Source organism: Empidonax traillii, unplaced genomic scaffold, assembly GCF_003031625.1.
Source record: "Empidonax traillii isolate 1590-97213 ecotype Southwest subspecies unplaced genomic scaffold, ASM303162v1 scaffold993:size324958, whole genome shotgun sequence".
Classification (NCBI taxonomy): Eukaryota; Metazoa; Chordata; class Aves; order Passeriformes; family Tyrannidae; genus Empidonax; species Empidonax traillii.
In genome coordinates this window covers 43,401-61,383 of record NW_020956186.1, presented here as the reverse complement: position 1 = coordinate 61,383, position 17,983 = coordinate 43,401, and the positions used below count along the sequence as shown (strand labels likewise).

At 66.3% G+C, this 17,983-nt stretch overlaps 2 protein-coding genes across 5 annotated transcripts in view; one reads left to right on the top strand and one right to left on the bottom strand.

Moving 5' to 3' along the window:
- The window catches only part of SLC4A2 (solute carrier family 4 member 2), a 31,904-nt gene that overhangs the window by 11,227 nt on the left and 2,694 nt on the right, over positions 1-17,983 (bottom strand). For 3 of the 4 annotated variants that reach the window (XM_027903801.1, XM_027903803.1, XM_027903804.1), the window contains exons 2-22: positions 17,364-17,535; positions 17,014-17,249; positions 16,743-16,867; positions 16,361-16,584; positions 15,531-15,667; positions 15,274-15,454; positions 15,056-15,191; positions 14,735-14,918; positions 14,548-14,662; positions 14,290-14,474; positions 13,709-13,922; positions 13,401-13,622; positions 13,053-13,201; positions 12,727-12,921; positions 12,404-12,646; positions 12,163-12,252; positions 11,746-11,912; positions 11,416-11,669; positions 10,986-11,155; positions 10,538-10,711; positions 9,826-10,432 (exon numbers count right to left, since the gene is read on the bottom strand). In XM_027903801.1, coding sequence (XP_027759602.1) covers positions 10,352-10,432; positions 10,538-10,711; positions 10,986-11,155; positions 11,416-11,669; positions 11,746-11,912; positions 12,163-12,252; positions 12,404-12,646; positions 12,727-12,921; positions 13,053-13,201; positions 13,401-13,622; positions 13,709-13,922; positions 14,290-14,474; positions 14,548-14,662; positions 14,735-14,918; positions 15,056-15,191; positions 15,274-15,454; positions 15,531-15,667; positions 16,361-16,584; positions 16,743-16,867; positions 17,014-17,249; positions 17,364-17,535 — 3,654 coding nt within the window. In that variant the 3' untranslated portion in view covers positions 9,826-10,351. Of the gene's footprint in view, positions 1-9,825; positions 10,433-10,537; positions 10,712-10,985; positions 11,156-11,415; positions 11,670-11,745; positions 11,913-12,162; positions 12,253-12,403; positions 12,647-12,726; positions 12,922-13,052; positions 13,202-13,400; positions 13,623-13,708; positions 13,923-14,289; positions 14,475-14,547; positions 14,663-14,734; positions 14,919-15,055; positions 15,192-15,273; positions 15,455-15,530; positions 15,668-16,360; positions 16,585-16,742; positions 16,868-17,013; positions 17,250-17,363; positions 17,536-17,983 lie in introns of those variants that run through there. The other variant, XM_027903802.1, reaches the window with a different exon arrangement.
- FASTK (Fas activated serine/threonine kinase) lies at positions 333-9,718 on the top strand. The gene is made up of 10 exons (XM_027903805.1): positions 333-375; positions 679-1,282; positions 3,417-3,887; positions 4,439-4,587; positions 4,785-5,001; positions 5,101-5,260; positions 5,812-5,903; positions 6,204-6,825; positions 7,127-7,241; positions 9,171-9,718. The coding sequence occupies exons 2-10, from the start codon at positions 724-726 to the stop codon at positions 9,255-9,257; spliced, it is 2,472 nt and encodes an 823-aa protein (XP_027759606.1). The 5' UTR covers positions 333-375; positions 679-723; the 3' UTR covers positions 9,258-9,718.

The following is a 17,983-nucleotide window of genomic DNA, read 5'->3' as shown; positions in this document are numbered from 1 at the left end:
CTGCGCTGTCGGGGAGCGATGGGGAGGAACGGGCGGGAAGGGGGAGACGGGGGAAGGGGGAGACGGGGGGAAGGGGGAACGGGAACCGGGGGGAACGGGGGCCGGGGGACGGGGCTCCGGGAGGGGGCGGGGCCTGCGCATCCAGCCACGCGCTCCGCAGGACCGCAGCACGCCTGCGCTGGCATCCCCGCGCCTTGGCGGCGCGCTCCCTCATTGGTTGAGGCTGAGGGGCGATTTGCATACGGCGCGCGCAGGCCCCGCCCCGGAAGGGCCGCGCGCGGGGCGGGGCCGAAGATGGCGGCGGGGCCGCGCTCCCGGCCCGGGGCCCCGCGGCGCTGAGCGGCAGCGGCGGGACCGAGCGGCCGCCAGCGCCATGTACGGCCGGGACGGGGCCCCTGGGGAGCGGGGGGGCCACGGCGGGCTCGGCACCGCCCGAGGGTCGGTGTGTGCCCGGGAGAGGGCTGTGGGCCGGGGATCCCGGGACCTCGGCGCTGGGCGGGACGGGGGCCCGGGTGAGGCGGCGGTCCGGGTGCCGGGGGCCCGTGCGGGTGGGGGTTCCTGTGGATGGGGCGGCCCTGGCAGGTCGGGGGTCTCCGTGGGTGGGGCGGCCCCCGTGTCCCCGCCGGCCCCGGCCGCCCCGCAGCCCCCTCACTGCCCGCACCCGCGCTGTTCCCGCAGGGTCCCCCGGAGCCGCGGAGCCCCCCGCGCCACGCCGCCCTCGCCATGCTGTGCCCGCTGCTGTGCCCATGGCTGCGCGCTCTGACCCGGGCGGGCCCGCGGGGCCCGGCTGCCCGTGAGCGCCGCGGCGCCGCGATGTTCCCCGCCTGCTGTTGCGCGGGCAAGGCCAGGCCGAGGCTGCTGCTGCCCCTGGACCCCTACGGCCATGGGCTGCTGCCCCCCGTGCCCCCGGACGGCGGTCGGGGCCGGGCCCACGGCAAGAGGAAGAGCTGGAACTTCATCCACGAGAAGATGAGCTACGACACCTTCTTCACCATGAAGCGGCTGATCGAGCGCTCGCGCAGCATAGGCGAGGTGCTGCGCTGGGTCACGCAGAACCCGGGCAAGGTGTCGGCCAGCCACTATCCCATCGCGCTGCACAAGCTGGGCCAGCTCCTGCAGCAGCAGCCGGGGCCGCCCGCGGGGGCCGGGGTTGGGCGCGGGCCCGCGGGGCAGGTGCTGGAGCAGCCCGAGTTCCACGCGCTGTGCCAGGCCATCGTGAGCGGCTGTGCCAAGTTCGACAACTTCAGCATCGTCAACTGCCTGTATGCGGCGGCCGCGCTGGGTGAGCACCCCGGGGGTGGGGTGACACCGGGGCCTGGGGCTGGGGGGCTTGTGGCACGTAGGGCTGTGCCCTTTGAGGGGCACAAACTGCTCAGACCAGTGCTGCTCTATTCGTGGGGCAGGAGGGCTGCATGCCCTTCAGGGAGGGCCCTGCTCAGGGGGCAGCACTGCCCTGGAAGACTGTGTTCTGAGGGTTCTGCTCAAGGGGCAGGAGGGCAAGGTGCCCTTGGCAGCCCCAGGAATAAGTGCTGGAGCCAGGGAGGTCGGCAGCACTGCCTGACCAGTGTGGATCAGCTGCTCCTGGAGCCCAGTTCCAGGCCCTGAAAACCAGGAAACACCTGAGCACTAACAGAGGAGACCAAGGCCTTGGCTGAACCCTTGCAGGGCACAAGCCCTATGTCACCGGGTGTTGCTCTGCAGGGAAGAATGTTTGAGGTGTTTGGGTTCCTGAGCAGCTGCCTCTGGATGTTCCAGAGCTGGGACTGTGTCCCAGGTGCTCCCCCTTCACTGAGCATGGGAGACCCTGCACATTCTCCTGTCACAAGGAGGGGATTGTGATCTGTGTAAAAGAGGAGTGGGCAGGAGCGCCAGGAGGGATCCTGACCTGCTCAGGTGAGACCCCCCTGCAGAGCTGCCCCAGCCCTGGGAACAGCAGCAGGAGGACGTGGAGCTGCTGCAGAGAGTCCAGAGGAGGCCCCGGAGCTGCTCCCAGGGCTGGAGCCCTCTGCTCTGGAGCCAGGCTGGGACAGCTGGGGGGGTTCCCCTGGAGAAGAGAAGGATCCAGGGAGACCTGAGAGCCCCTGGCAGGGCCTAAAGGGGCTCCAGGAGAGCTGGAGAGGGACTGGGGACAAGGCATGGAGGGACAGGACACAGGGAATGGCTTCCCACTGCCAGAGGGCAGGGAGAGATGGGATATTGGGAAGGAATTCTTGGCTGTGAGGGTGGGTAGGCCCTGGCACAGGTTGCCCAGAGAAGTTGTGCCTGCCCTTCCATCCGCGGCTCTCCCAGCCGTTCTCGTTCCTGTCCCCCGCAGCCCCCCCGGGCCGGGGCTTGGTGGAGCCGCTCGCAGCGATTGCCGATTGCCGCAGTAACTCGAGCCCCAGGCGGGGGAGGGGGGGCCGGTTCTTTCCTCTCCCCTCGGGTTGTCGGCGCCGGGTGTTTGTTGACACTGAGCCGGGGCTGCCCTCGCCGGGACCCCCGTACTCGGCCGCCCAGCTCTGCTGTGCCCCCCACTTTGTTCTCGCCCCTCATTAACACAAACTCCAAGCCCCTTTTGAGACCTTTATTCAGAACAAAGCAGCTGCTCAGACCAATTCTGCACGTTCCCCCTCCTGAGTTGTGATTAACGATAACCCACAGTGATTTGCCCTGTACTGCCCATGCCAACCCAGCCCCAGGAGGGGCGCTCTGTGCCTCTGCTGAGGAGATTCCTCCTGACAGTCAAGGGTTGGATAACACTCCTGAGCTGCAGGGAAGTGTTTCCCTGGGAGCCAGGTCAGACAGGCCAAAGCTGAGCCGGGAAATGGGAGAAGGTCAGAAAAGCCAAAGGATTAGTCCCTGCCGGAACAAACAGGGTTTAGTTTGGTCACGTGAGAAGTCTCAGTTGTTTTCCAACCACAACATTTTTTAAGGAACTTTTTGAGGTGAATTTTTTGGTTGCCCAGAGTAACTGTGGCTGCCCCAGCCCTGGAATTGTTCAAGGTCAGGTTGGACAGGGCTTGAAGCAACCTGGTCTTTTGGAAGGAGTCCCTGCCCATGGCAGGGTGAGGAACTGGATGGGATTTAAGGTACCTTCCAACCCAAACCAGTCTGGGATTTTGGGATTCTGTGACTTACTTGTCCTGAAGATGTTTGAGACTTAGGAAATTAACCTCGCTCGTGCAGGTGAACTGCACGGCTCCCATTCCAGTGGGGTGGGTGGGAATGACCCCACAGCTCCACATGTTTTCTGTGGTGCGGATGCACTGATGTTCCAGCCAGGCTTTGCCTTCCCTTCCCCTTCTGCTCCGTGTTTCGGTCACTGACCTGGCACATCCCTCCTGCCCTGGCGGTGACCTCGTGCCTGAGCTCCAGAGGCGGTTGTGCTGTGGCGCTGAGCTGTGCCCAGGGTCTTATCCGTGCCCGTGTCCCCGCAGGGCTGCCCGGGGAGTCGCCGCTCGTGCGGGTGCTGGAGGACGAGTCCCGCAGCCGCCTGGGCCGCTTCAACCAGAAGGACGTGTCGATGGTGTTCAGCAGCGTGATGCGGCTGCACCCCTCCAGCCCCCACCCCCTGGTCGAGTCCTGCCTCAGCAGCCTGGAGCGGCACCTGGAGAAGGAACGGCACCCCCAGACCCTCTTCCTGCTGCTCTCCTACTACCGGCTGCGGGCGCAGGCGCTGCAGGGCCACGCGGCCTCTGACCAGCAGCTCATCAACAACCGCAAGATCCTGCGGCTGGTGCGCCACACGCTGGGCCAGGTGAGCGCCATGCGGGAGCACGAGCTGGCGCTGCTGGACGAGATGCTGGCCCTGTGCGCCCAGGAGGCCAACAACAAGGCCCTGGAGGCCATCTTCAGCTCCCAGCTCTTCTACGAGAACCGGCAGGAGCGCTTCATCCGCAGCATGGCAGGTGAGGGTTGCCCGGGTGGGCCCCCAGCGTTGCTGCTGCCCACACAGGGGGAGCACGGGGCTCTGGCTGAGTGGGGAACGTGGAGGGCTCTGGCTCTGCAGCCTTGGAGGCGCTTTCCTGGGCCCCGGGGACATGGGGTGGTGAAATCTCTGGCTGGGGCCCTGCCGAGCTCCAGGGGTGGAGCAGGAGGAGGTGTTATGGCCACCCTGTCGCCAACTGCCCAGCCCAGCCCTTCCAGGCGGGTGGGATCTCCCATTTCTCCAGGGGCTGGTTTCCCACCATCCCTCCAGGCTGGGCACAGTGGAATTTCAGTGGGGTTTTACGAAAGGGCCACACCCTCTGCGTGTTCTTGGTGTGCTCTAGCTGTGCTTTGGCTCTGCATGACAGGAATCTGCCTGAGCCTCTCACCTGGCCCGTACCTGAGGGTTTTTGGGAGCTGTCTGGGTTTTGGGAGGGCTGGTGCTGCTGTCCGGTCCTGTTCCCCTTGCCTGCCCTGGGCCTGTGATGGGAGCAGAGGCAGCCCCGTGATGGTACCGCCGCTGTGTTGGCAGAGTGGCTGCCCCGGAAGGCGGAGAACCTGACCCCCTACACCATGGCCCTCATCGCCAAGTACGTGGCGCGGCACCGGCTGCGTGAGCCGCGGCTGCTCGACACCATCGCCAACTTCCTGCTGAAGCGCGGGGAGCAGCTGGACAGCAAGGTGAGCTCCTCGCTGGGCACACCTGGGCTGGGGGAGCCGTGGCCCTTCTCCCTAGCACAGGGCAGTGTCCCAGGGGATCCAGGGCTGTGCCCTCATCCCAGCAGGCTCTGAGCTCCCGTCTCTGCCCAGCGCTAGGCAGGTGGCCCTGACCCGTCCCTTGTACCTCCCCAACCCCACACCCTCTCCTCCTGCCGCAGGTGATCCAGAAGCTGGTGTTCCCCTTCAGCCGGATGAACTACCGCCCCTCCAACCATGGGGAGCTCTTCCCCAAGCTGGAGGCCATCCTGGAGCAGAAGGCTGGCAGCTCACCGCTGGCCACCGTCAACATCCTCATGTCCATGTTCCAGCTCAGCCACTTTCCCCAGACCGTCCTGCACCAGGTCTTCTCCCCAGCCTTCATCACCAACGTCATGAGTATGTGAGGCCTTTGCTGGGGGCACCCAGCTGGCAGAGCCCAGGCTGGGGTGGGGGGGTGTGCCCGTCCCGGTGGGCTCCATGCTGCTCCCCTCCCAGGCAGCCCCTACGCGCTGATAGTGCGCCGGTACCTGTCGCTGCTGGACGCGGCGGTGGAGCTGGAGTTCCGGGAGTACAGCGGCCCCCGGCTCGACCCGCGGTACCGCGTCCTCATGTTCGAGCATGCCCTGACTGCCGACGAGGCCAACAGGAAGTACAGGTGAGGGGGGACAACCCCTCCCCTGGCCCTTTCCAGGGATGGGGGTCTGTGACCTGCCAGGATCACAGATGGTTCTGGGGGAAAGGCCCTGTGGCAGCTCCGAATCCCGTGGGAGGGGCCGTGTAGAATCACAGAATCATTTCAAATGGTAGAGTTGTTCGGGTTGGAACAACCTCTGAGAACCCTGAGCCCATCCATCCTCCAGCACTGCCAAGGCCACCACTAACGTGTCCCCAGGTGCAACATCCACACAGCTGTTAAATCCCTCCTGAGCTGGGGACTCTCCCCTGCCCTGGGCAGTGGTGCCAGGCCTGGGGAGCACTTCTGGGGGCCTGTAGCGTCCTGATTTCTGGAGGAGCTTTTCTGCCAAAGGAGCCAGAGCCTGGCCCCTCTTGCCCCCCAACAGCAGAGCCCAAAGTTCCTGCTCTTTGCTTCCTGCTCTCGGGGGTTCCCATCTCCATGTGGATGTGCTTGGCAGGAGGACGTGCCAGCTGTGCTGGGTGTTGGGACAGTGCCCACAGTGCCCCCATGACTGTCCCCTCTCCCCACAGCTACAAGGGGCTGGTGGCTGAGGCACTGCGGCAGCTGGTGGGGGAGGAGTGCTACCGACAGGACGAGGTGCTGCCCCCGGGGTACTGCACAGGTAACCCCCGGGCCCTGGGGAGGGGATTGCCAGGTGGGAGGGTATGTGTCAGGGCCTGATCTGGGAGGTTATTTAGGGCAGAACAAGTCCTGGCTGTTTCTGTCACCACCTTCCCTGTATTGCTGCCTTCCCTGGTGCTTTGGGAGGAAGCTCCTTGAGTCCCTCCACCACAGGAAGAGAGGTTCTCCTGTGCCTCTGTTCCCTGACACAGAGTCCCAGCAGGGCCGCAGAGGCCCTGAACCCACGTTCCATAAGTCAGCGGGTCCCAAGGCCTCACTGATCCCTGTTCCCTCTCCACAGATTTCCTGCTGTGGATAAACCGTTCGGGCACGGTGCTGCCTCTCTCCCGCGTTCCAGCGGCTTCCAAGGCTCCCCCGGCCACATCCCCTGCTGCCATGTCCCTGCGCTCCAGCGTCCTGGCCCTCACCTCGGACTTGCAGGATTTTGCCCCGTTTGCTCCAGAGACGCCCAGCAGCCCCCCGGGCCCCCGGGAGAGCGGCCGGGCCGGGCGGTTCCTGCCCGCGCTCTGCCCGGCCCTGGGGGGCCCCTGCTTCCAGCCCCCCTCGGACTATTACTGTGGGCTGAGCAAGGAGCCGTCCTTGGGCAGCCCGGGCAGCTCCACGCTCAGCAGCCCCTCCGAGTGCCTCTCGGCACCGCCGCCGGGCACCCCCGACTGCTCCCCCCGCGCCTCCACCGCCTCCCTCTTCCAGTTCCCCATCGGCAAGATCCTGGAGGAGGAGGAGGAGGCCACCGGCTGCCCTGGCCACGAGCACGGCTGCTTCCAGGGGGAGCAGGCCCAGGAGGACCCTGAGGAGCAGAGCCCCCCCGCCAGTGACGACGCCGGCCCCCCGCCCTCGCCGTGCCGGCCCAGCCCCAAGCGGGGCCCGGGCGAGGGGCCGCAGGGTGCCGAGGAGATCCAGAGGTACGGAGCGAGGCCCTGTGCCCGGTCTCTCTGGCACTGCCACCCTGGCACTGCCTTGGGCTCCTGCTCTCTGTGGCGCTCGACCCCAGCACCGTGGGGCACCCGCAGACCCCTGTCCCCGCTGCCCCAGGGTGCTGGGAACAGCTGCCCCTGCCACCAGCAGTGTCTGTGGGGGCTTGGAGTGCTGCCCTTCATCTGCTGTGGTTCTGGGCAGCAGGGTCTGTGGGGTGGGGTGGCGTTGGGACAGGGGGTGATGGTGTGATGTGGGGTGATGCTGCCATCCCTGCTGTCCCCTGTGCAGGGTGGTGCTGTCGGTCAATGACAAGTGGCACTACTGCCAGAACTCTGACATCCTGGTGGGATCCCGGGCCATGAGGGACCGGCACCTGCGGCTGCTGGGATACTGTCTGGTGCAGGTAAGTGCTGGGGCGTGGGGTGCAGTGGGTGTCAGGCTCAGAGCTGGTATCTGATGGGCCTGGAGTTGGGAGCTGGCATCCCCACTGTAAACACTGGTTCCTGTGAGGGGAAGCAGGGATGAGGGGAAGCTGGGATGACTCATCCTCATGGCTCTTTCTTGCCCTCCCCCACCCCACCCAGGACTTTTTCCATGCGGCTGGCGGGTGACACCAGCCCTGATGGAAAGCAGGGACAAGGGACAGTCAGTCCTGGGCAGAGAGATCTGACTCGAGGGAGGGGAAGGGGAGGGGTCTTGGCCCAGGCCGGCAGACCAGTGGCAGCATAGGCTGCCAGGCCATGGGGTGAAATCAGGTGGGGACACACAGGTTCCTGTGCTGTGACTCGTGATCCCATGTGCTGGGGAGAGGGAGGGAGGTTGGAGCCTGCCCACCCTGGTGCCCACCCTGGTTCCAGCCCTGGCTGCTCTATGCAGAGCACTGGAGCTGGAGGAGCCCTTGGGCTCCAGCACGGCCCTCACAGGTGTCTGCAGCTCCCTCAGGAAACTCCAGGTGTTGGTTTAGGGTGTGCAGCTCCCACATGCCTGTTTGTGGATGGTTGTAGCCTGAGGACGGATCTTCCTGAGGAAAACAGCTCAGAAATGAGCCCTCAGTCCTGTTCACTCCTGTACCAGAGAGTTGACCGGAATTGCAGCCATTCCCAAAAGCCATCCCACAGCCATTCCCAAAGCTCCTCACCCCTCCCGCTGCCGCTGGGCCATGCCAGCACCGGCTCCTCCTCATTCCACAGCTCAACAACCCAGAGCCCCTTGTTTGTGCAGAGCTCTGGAGTCCTGTGACTCCACTGAGGAATCGCTTGGGAGCTGCCCAGGGCCAGGAGCAAGGCTGGGAGCGGGGCTGGTTTTGCCTTGGGCAGCATTTCGGTCGGGCTGGCAGGGCCAGCTCTGGCCCCAGAGCAGCAGCAGAGCTGAGCCCCCGTCACACTGAGGGGGCTTCCCAGTGCCCACCCCCGGCTCCAGCTGGTGCCACAGGCTCTCCAGGACACCCTTGGCTGTGGAAACCACAGCAGGGACCCACCTTAAGGGACCTTAAATCTCATCCAGTCCCCCCCCTTGCCATGGGCAGAGACACCTTCCACTATCCCAGATTGCCCCAAGCCGTGTCCAGTCTGGCCTTGGACGTTTTCAGGGATCCAGGGGCAGCCACAGCTTCTCTGGGCAACCTATGCCAGGGCCTCACCACTCTCACAGTCAAGAATTCCTTCCTAATATCCCATCTATCCCCACCCTCTGGCAGTGGGATGCCATTCGCTCTTGTTCTTGTCCCCAGTCCCTCTCCAGCTCTCCTGGAGCCCCGTTAGGCCCTGGAAGGGGCTCTCAGGTCTCCCTGTGGAGCCTTCTCTTCTCCAGGGGAACACCCCTAGCTCTCACCTATGTTTTGAGGGGCTCCAGCCCTCAGAGCCTTCCTGATGCTTTATCCCTCCCCTGTTTTGCCGGTAGCTGGAATGCAAGTCCCAGTGCCCCTCATTCCTGCTCCGTGAGTGCTGGTGGTGCTCAGGGCTATTGGGCCAGCGGAGCTGCCGGTCCTCCCAGTACCCCATCCCCCCTCAATGGAGGCTGGAGGGGGGTTCAAGGATGGGGTGAGGCTCAAGATTCCTTCACTAGTGTGCCAGGCTTGTCCCGGCCACAGTGGGGGCTGGAACTGGGGCCATGGGTGCTCCTGGGCCTGCCCCTCCCTGCACCCTGTTTGGGGCTGAGCTGGGGCTTGTCTGTGCTTCCTGTGCCCTCCATCCCCTTGGCAGGAGCTGCACTGGCCTTCCTAGGGGGAGGGTTCTCCATCCTGGTTCTTCCTCCCACCACCACCCACAGCTCAAGTGGTGGCCCTGGGTGTGCGGGTGGTGCTGGAGCTGATATTGTCCCTGTCCCCTCACAGCTGCCCTACACAGAGCTGGAGAAGGTGAGTGGCATCGAGGAGGCCAAGCACTACCTGCGGCAGAAGCTGAGGGAGCTGCGCTTCTGAGGGATGGACCCGGGGTGGGGGGTGTGGGGGGCCATGGGTGCTACCGGCCCCTTCTTCTGGGCAGGGGGATATGGAGCTGCCCCCCATCCTGGGGGGCCAGGGGGATATGGAGCTGCCCTCTGTCCTGGGGGGCCAGGCTGTGGGCCCAGGCTGTGGGCACCTGTTCCCACTGGGGCGGGGGCTCGTGAGTTTATTTATTGCCGTTCTGGGGGGCTGGGGTGTGACTTGAGGGGTGCGGGGGGGGTTGGTGCTGGGGGTGGGGGGAAGGTCCCTCATGGCCCCCCTGCACTGGCTCTGCCATCCCAACCCTGTGTTGCTGCAGGGGCCAGGCCTGGGCTTCCCTCGGCACTGGGGGTGTCCCTGTGTCCCCAACGAGGCTGCCGGGAGGGGGTTTGGACCTGGCCCCTCTTTGGGGTGCTGGGGGTCCTGCAGGGCTACAACAGACCCCGTGCAGGGCTGGGAGTGGGTCTGCACGGGGGGCTGTTCCCATGGCCTGGGCCAGGAGGAGGGGGGTGCTTGGGAAAGGGGGGAACTTTCCAATAAAACTGGTGAAAAGTATGCAAAGTCCGATCTCTTTATTAGTCGAAGGCAGCGGAGAGCCACCAGCCCCTCCTGGGCTGGGCCCAGCACAGGGCAGCCCTGGCTCCCACCCTGGCAGCCCCCCAGGGACCGGCCAGAATGGGACCCCCTCGATGGGGGGGCACAGGGTCATCCCCCAGCACCTCTGGCCTCAGCCCCACGCTGGGAATAAAGCTGTTTATTGCCTTTGAGTTTCTGTTCCGTGGCCCCAGAGGGGGCTCAGGTGACACCTGCGTGTCAGGCGGTACCTTGGGGGGCCACGAGGGGCTGCGGGGGGACCTGCAGCGCTGCTGGGGGGCCAGGGGCCTCCACTCCGTGCCGTGGGCAGGAGGTGCCCGAGGGGGCTGTACTGCGAGGGGGGTCAGGGGCCTCGGCAGGGCAAGCCTGGGGCCGGTGTCTCTTTGGCAGGTGCCCCCGAGGGCCCAGGGAGCGTGAGGGTCTGACCGTGCAGCCGCTGCCCCGGCCCCGCAGTGCAGGGATCTGGCTGTGCGCAGCCTCCATCGCCGCTGCCACCGTCACACGGGCATCGGCATCTCATTGTACTCGTCCACACCTTCCCGCTCGTCCAGGATGGGCTCGGCCTCGGCCGCGTCCAGCTGTGGGACACGGCAGCTGAGGGGCAGCCAGGGCCCCCTCGGCCCTGCCCACCCCGGGGGTCCGGCCCCCACTGCCCCCCAAGGACAAGGGATGCGGCCACTTACACATTTCATCTCCCGGTCGGTGAAGATGCGGCTGAGCAGGCACATGCGGAGTGGCACGGTGAGGATGAGAATGAAGGGGAAGGCCAGGGAGGCCACGGTGGACATGACGGCCCAGAGCACGGCCAGGCAGCCCAGCTGCAGCCCGGTGAAGAGGTGCATGCGCAGCGTGCGCACCTGGCACGGGCACACGTCAGCATGGGGGCCGGGCCCCTCGTCCCCCTCCTGCCGTGGGCACAGCCTGGCCCGGGGTACCCACAGCCCCAAACACGGCCTCTGGCCCTGCCAGGGTCTGGCTGCCCCCAAGGAGCTGCCCTGGCCCCTTCTGCCCCCTAAGCAAGGCTTTGCCCTGCAGGTGTCCCGGTGCCCCCCGCCCAAGGGTGCCCCAGGCTGGCTACTGCCCCAGCTGAGGGTCCTGCCCCCGGTGACTCTCCCCAGGGCCCCTCCCCACCTTTTTGACATAGGTGACGTCAGGGTGGTGCTTGGGGGGCATCAGCAGGAGCTGCAGGCGCTCGTAGAACTGGATGCCATTGAGGGAGGTGACGCCCATGTAGAGGAAGATGCCAAAGAGCACGGCCAGCGGGATCTGCCGCAGCAGGTCCCCGATGACGATGGACAGCCCTGGGCCAGAGCAGGGTCAGCCTGGGCAGGGGGCTCAGCATAGCCCCTCGGCCCCGCTCCACCCTCCCCGCTCACCCCCATCACGTGGAGAGGGTCCCACGTTCCTGTGCCCACAGGGAACAGTACGGCCACGACAATTTGGCCAGGGCTCAGGGTGCCCCAGCTCCACTCCCCACGCTGCCCCTGCACAGCCACAGCCCCTTCCCCCTGCTGCCCTCACACCACCGCAGTGTCCTGGCTTCCCCCAGGGCCAGACCTACCCACGAGCACGGCCACCAGCAGCCCGGTGACCCGCTGCTCCTTCACCTCCTGGATCTTGGGCTTGTCTCCAGGTGCCACGGCCTTGCTCATGACGGTGAGGGCGTTGGCATGGGTGACCGAGCGCACGGTGGCTGCGGCGAGCCAGGGCAGCCCAAAGAGTGCAAAGAAGCCGCCCATGGCCACGATGAGCAGGAGGTCGAGGTGGAACCCGGAACCTTTCTGCAGCATCCGCTCCTTCTTGCTGATGATCAGCCTGGGCACAAGGGCAGACAGTTGGCTCAGCTTCCCCCGGCCACACCGACGCCCCCACCCAGCCCCACTGCGCTCACGTGGTGATCTGGGTTTCCATGAAGATGAGGATGAAGACGAGGACGGCGGGGAGGCCGCTGGCCACCATCATCCACACAGGGAAGTCGCTCTGCTCGCCCAGGGGGTTGATCACCCAGCCCCGCTTGTCCGGGGCCGTGACCGAGAACCCGCTAGGCACGCTCAGCTTCTGCAGGGGGAGAGATGCTGGGTGCTGGCTGTGCCCCCCAGGGCAAGGGGGGCCAGAGCCTCACCACCTACAGTAGCTGGACTTGAAGAGAGACGGAAGGCAAGACACTGGGAGCCGGAGGCAGCTGAGTGGGCACAGCCATAGTGGGGACAGAGGGAGCCACTGACCCACACCCAGGACAGAGGGAAAGGGCACAGGGAGCCTGCAGGAGGAAGGGGGGGTCCTGCCCAAGGGGTGGGTGGGTGCTGACCTGTGTGTAGGTGTCCTGGATGCTGTAGTCCACCAGCACCATCACCAGGATGGCGATCGGCACACCGAAGTCCCCGATGAGCCTCCGGATCTGGAGGAACGGCTTGGCCTCAGCCTCCTGCCTGGCTCCCCCCAGTTCACCCCAGCCCCCCTGGGCTCACTGCAGCCCCCCAGCCCCCTGGTTCAGCCCAGCTTTCCCCAGCTCAGCCCAGCCCCACGGCCACACCGCCAGCCCCACACACCCGTCCGGGGAAAAAGCGGCTGTTCTTGAACTTGCGCAGGAAGAAGGCGATGAAGAAGGTGCCGGCCATGAGCACAAGGGAGAGCAGAGCTGTGTTGGGCTGCCCTGTGACCTTGGCCACGCCACGGGCGGCCGTGCCGGTGGCCGGGGCGGTGCCATTGGCTGTGGCCACGCTGCCATTGCCCCAGGCCTCAGCTGAGCCGTTGGCAGGCAGGCAGCCATGCAGTGGGTGCTCCTGGAAGATCTGCAGCAGTGGGACAGGATGGGACACTCAGCACCACATCCTGCCCAGTCTCCCTGCAGTCCCCGGCCCCACCAGCTCACCTTGGCCAGCTTGGAGAAGGTCTCATAAATGAAGATGAGGGAGATGAGGAAGGCAAAGATCTCCTGGGTGAAGCGGGAGACGAAGCGCACCAGGAAGCTGCCCTCGAAGGCCACCATGACCAGCACAATGAGGATGAGCCAGAAGCCAATCCAGACACGCCCCACCAGGTACTCCAGCTCGTTGGACGTGCAGAACTGCCCAGCCGTGGGGACAGACAGATGGATAGATGAGTGTCAGGATGACTACAGGGCTGGGCAGAGCCCTGGCAATGAGACCAGGGGTGATGTCCTCCCCCGGGGCCCCCAAGCAGCCCCCAGCCCCTCACCGTGAAAAAAGCCTCCTCGAAGACAAGCAGCGGCCCCGAGAAGCCGATCACAAGCAGGGGCTGGGCGCCCAGCAGGCAAAAAAGGACGCCCTGCAGCGACGTGGAGATGATCAGCTCCGACACTCCGATCAGGTCCTGCGTCTTCTCCCCTGCGGCAGGACAGGCTCAGGAACACCGGCAGGACCGGCCTTTCGGTCCCAGCGATGCGGCCCCGCCCCAGGGCCCCAACCCGCTCCATCCTGCAGCACACACCGGGCAGCACCCGGCAGCCCTGCAGCTCCCCGTGACCCCACCACCCCTCACAGCCCTCCACAGCCCCCCACTCCCCCCACACCCCTCTACACTCACCCAGCAGCCCCCCAAAGGTGATGGCTGGTGACAGCGCGGCAAAGTAGATGAAGATGACGGCGGCGATGCACTGGGGGTCCAGCGCATCACGGAAGTCGCTCAGGTACTGAGGGTACCTCCGCCGCACGTCCCGGATCAGCCCCCCGAAGGGCCGCCCTGTGCGCCTCAGGGGGTCGTCGTCCTCTTCAGCCTCGTCCTCCACCACCTTCAGCTTCAGCAGTGCTGGGGGCAGACACACGGACAGATGGTGAGACCCCAATAGCTGAGATCCCCCCACCCAAACCCTGCCCCAGCCCTGCCCCCCGTACCTTTCTCCTCGGGAGACTTGGGCTCCAGCAGCAGCCTCCGCTCCTGCTCCATCCTCTTCTTCAGCATCTCGCGCTGGAAGTGGGCGACGCTGCGCAGCAGCTCCTCGCCCTGCACCTCGCTCGGCGGCAGCACCACGCTGCAGTCCAGGAACTCGTTGATGGCGTTCAGCAGGTCGTGCCGGTCGTCAGCCAGGTACGCGGCCTCGTGGAATTGCTGGGGGGGCAATGGCAGGGTCAGTGCCCACCCCGCAGCACTGTAGTGCCCTGAGACCACAGCAGGGCACAGCCCCAAGCCCACGGCCCCAGCACAGCCCTGAGCGCCCAACCCTGGCACAGCCTTGAACCCCCATCCTAGCACAGCCACAAGATGCCCACCCAGCACAGCCCCAAGTCCCTGGCCCCAGCATGGCCCTGAGACCCCTGGCCCCAACAGGACACCCAGCCCCAAACCTGGCACAGCTCTGAGGCCCTGGTCCCATTCTAACCTGAGCCTCCCACCTGATCCCATTCCAACCCCGAGCCCCCACCCCAGCACATCCCTGAGACCCCTGTGCCGGCAGGACCGCAATGCCCCAGAGGACCTTGTCAGACATGAGTGTGGAGATGGAGCGCCCTATCTCGTGATAGTCCATGTGGGTGCTGCTGGGGCCCAGCAGCACGAAGAGGAACCGCACGGGCACAGGCACCTCCAGCACCGCGTCCAGCTCCACGGCCTCCTGCAGCCGCACAAAGGCCATGGTTGGCTGGTCCAGGAACTCCACACAGCCTGGGGGGCGCAGAGGTCAGTCAAGGGCTCAACACACCGTCCCCACCCCCCCGCCCTGCCCACCCCTCCGTACCCACAAGCACCACCGTGGCCTCAGCATTGTCCGGGATCTTCTCCAGCAGCTTCAGCTCATGCTTGGACTTGGAGCGAGTGATGCCGGCTGGGGGCGTGGGGGTGAGGACCTCCCTCTGCAGGGACAGAGCAGCTGAGGTCAGACTCCTTCAAGGGCACGGGCAGGGCTGGGGGGCCGTGGCACCCACCTCCCGCTCCACGTCGACACGTGTGTCGTGCTCGGCAGCGTGGCCGGCGATGAGGGGCTCGGTGACAGCGAGCTCGGCGCCCTCGGCCACGTGGTTGGTGCTGTGGTGGTGCACGAGCAGGGAGCCCAGGCTGCCTGCCGAGATGTTCCGTGGGAAGGAGAACTCCTTCTCATCGCTTGGGTGGCTGCAGAACAGAGCCAGGTCTGTCTGTGGTGGCCCGACAGCACAGCCATCACCAGGATGCTGGGGACAGTACCAGTCCTGTGGCCTGGGGAGCAGAGCCTGGGGGGGGGAGGCTGCATTCATGCCCCCTGTGCCCACCTGTGCTTGAGCAGCAGCGCTCGCAGCACGTTGGCACGGTCCTCGGTCCGGATCTGGTCTGTGATGACCATCTGCTCCACCACCTGGTGAGCCACCCCTGGCAGTGTCTTCTGGTCCAGATCCAGGAGCACAGCCCCTGGCAAGAGACAGGGGGTTGAGGTCAGTGGGGACAGGACCCCCCTCACCGTGGGCCCCACAGGGTGACCCCAGCTCCCTACCGTGGGCCAGAGTCTTGCGGAGCTCCAGGAGGCTGCGGAAGGAGAGGGAGGCCACGTGCGGTTTGCCCCAGCGGTCGGTCTCTTCCTCCACATCCTCCTCAAACTTGATCCAGCGCGCCGTCTCCTTCCACTGCAGCTCCTGGTTCTTGTCCACCACCAGCTCGTTCAGCTCCACGAACACCTGCGGCACAGCGGGGTCAGTGCCAGGATCCCCGGGCCCCCCACCCCTGCCTGCCCCCCATCCCAGGACCCCGCACCTCGTGGGGCTGCCTGTCCTGCTTGCGCTGCCGCGTGCTGGGCTCCTTGTGGTCCTTGCTGACGTGGACCACCTGGGCCTTGGCGCTCTTCCGCACCAGGTGCCGGCGCACGCCCGGTACATCCTCGAAGCGGTGACCTGGTGGGGAGGGGCCAGTGACGGCGTGGGGTGGGCGACCTGCAGGGCTCACAGCCCTGCACTCCAAGCCCTGACACGGGGGGCACAGCTCCAGCGTGGGGGGCACTGAGCCCTGACATGGGGGACACAGGGGACCAGGGAGCTGTTACATCCTGACTGGGACATCTCAGGGCAAAAGGACCATCTCAGTGCCGGGAGCGAGTGCTGCAGCACCAGGGGTCACCAGGCTCTGCATGGCCACACTCCCTGGGAGCTCCGAGGAAAAAGTGTCACCTGTCACCCTGGGAGTCCCCAGGCTGTGAATCCCAGGAGCTGGCGAGCACCCGGGGGAGCGATCGCCACTGCCATCATGGTCACCGTCTCCAGCTGCCCCAGGCACAGCTCCTGGCAGTGCTCCACAGGGACCTGGCCCAGCCCTGGCACCCAGGATGGGTCCCCTGCTGCTGTGCCCAGTGCTGGGAGTGGGGTCAGCACCTACCCCCAACCCAGCTTGGCTGCAGCCATGGGGTGACCTGGCACTGCCAGATCCCTTGTCCCAGAGCCACCATCCCAGAGCCCCTCGTCCTGGCACTGCCAGACCCCCCCATCTCCAGCCATGCCCCCCCAGCACTGCCCGACCCACTATCCCGGCTCTGCTCACCCAGCCCGTGGTCGCTGCCAGCGCAGCCCCAGGCACGAGGAGCCCCCACTCACTCTTCATGTAGTCCAGGTCGGCTGAGGCCAACGTCTGCGCCTCCGACTCGTCTGTCGGCATCTTCTGGTACCGGTCCTGCTCGGCAGCCGTCATGCTGCCGATGCACCGCCGCTCGTGCAGGTTGTAGCTCCGGTGCCCCGGCTGTGACTTGGGCGCGGGGCGACCCGGGGACCCGGCCTCGGTGGCCACCCCCTCCCCTGAAGCCCCCTGCTCCACATCGGGGCTGCAAGTCAGGAGCCCAGTTCAGCACCGAGCCCCCCATCTGCGCCCCAACTCTGCCGTGAGGGACTGGAGGGGGCTGCTGCCCCCCGGCTCTGCCGTGGGGAGACCAGGAGGCTGCTCATCCCCAGAGAGCCCCAGCATTGCCCAACCCCGGCTCACCTGCCTGCCCGGGCATCCTTGGGGGTCGTGGCCCCCCGGGGCTCCAGTGGGGAACCGGGCAGTGCGGTGGGGGCCACTGGCTCCTCTGCCCGGGGGTCGGTCACCTCGTCCTCCTGCAGGAAGAACTGGGGGGGCAGGGGGTGAGCCAGCTGTTGGGGAGCCACGTCCTCCAGCCGTGGGCAACACCGGCTCTGGCTCCTCCGGTGCCCTGGCCACAGCCAGACACCCTGAGCCAGGGGGGCACAGTGCTACCCTACCCCACTGCCCTCACCTGCACAGCCTCAGCCGGCCCTGGCTGCCGCAGCTCCTCCGCCGACCGCTCTGTCTCCGTGTCGCACACGTCATCCTCATCCTCTTCGGCCTCCTCGATGGTGGGGGTCTCTCCAGGGACGGAGGCACGCCGGGCCTTCTTCTTGCCCTTTTTTGGGACCCCCTTCTTGCGTCGGGCATCGGGGGGCAGGTGCGTGGAGAGCGGGTGGTGGATGTGGAGTGAAGACTGGCGGTGGTCTGGAGGAATGGGGAGGTTGGTGCCCTGTTCTCTGCACATTCCCCACTCCCTATTTGCCTCCTGCCCATTCCCTGCCCGTTCCCCGCTCTGTGCCCAGCCTCGGCCCCGCTCACACTCAAAGTCCTCCTCGCCGTAGCTCCGTCCGGCCTCCTCAGCGTTTCGGGGGTGCGTGTCACTCAGGATCTCCTCGAAGCGCTCCACGCCCAGCGCCTTGTTCAGGTCCTTCTCCTCCTCCTCCTCCTCCCCAAAGACAGGTGAGCCAGCGCCCAGCGCCTCCTGCTCGGGCTGTGGGCCGTCACGGGGGCTGAGCGGGCACCCGGTGCCGCTGGCATCGCCACCACCACGCTACCAGCCCCCAGCACAACCCAGTCACACAGCCCCCTGCATGACGGGCACCCCAGACAGGGGCTCTCTGGAGTCCCCAAAGGCACCCAGGGACCCCTAGGCAGGGTGCCCACTGCATCATTCACACCCCTAGACCCCACGCACACCCAGCACACCCCGTACACCCCCATTCCCACCCCGCACAGCCCCCACACCCCCAACCTCAGCACTGCACACCAGTGTCGCCTCCACCCCACGTGTCTCAGCACCCCCAGTGCCATGCCCTGGTGCCGTGCACCCCTGTGCACCCCCAGTGCCTGCTCTCCAGTCAGCTGGGACCCAGCACCCCCAGTGCTATGCCCCCCATCAACCTCAGCACCCTCAGTATCATGTCCTCGTGCTGTGCCCC

Bases quoted from the DNA above. Each gene is read 5' to 3' on its own strand.
- FASTK (XM_027903805.1), top strand. From the start codon at position 724: ATGCTGTGCCCGCTGCTGTGCCCATGGCTGCGCGCTCTGACCCGGGCG. The intron at 4,588-4,784 runs GTGAGCTCCTCG...CTCCTGCCGCAG, and splicing joins GGGAGCAGCTGGACAGCAAG to GTGATCCAGAAGCTGGTGTT. The intron at 5,904-6,203 runs GTAACCCCCGGG...CCCTCTCCACAG, and splicing joins GCCCCCGGGGTACTGCACAG to ATTTCCTGCTGTGGATAAAC.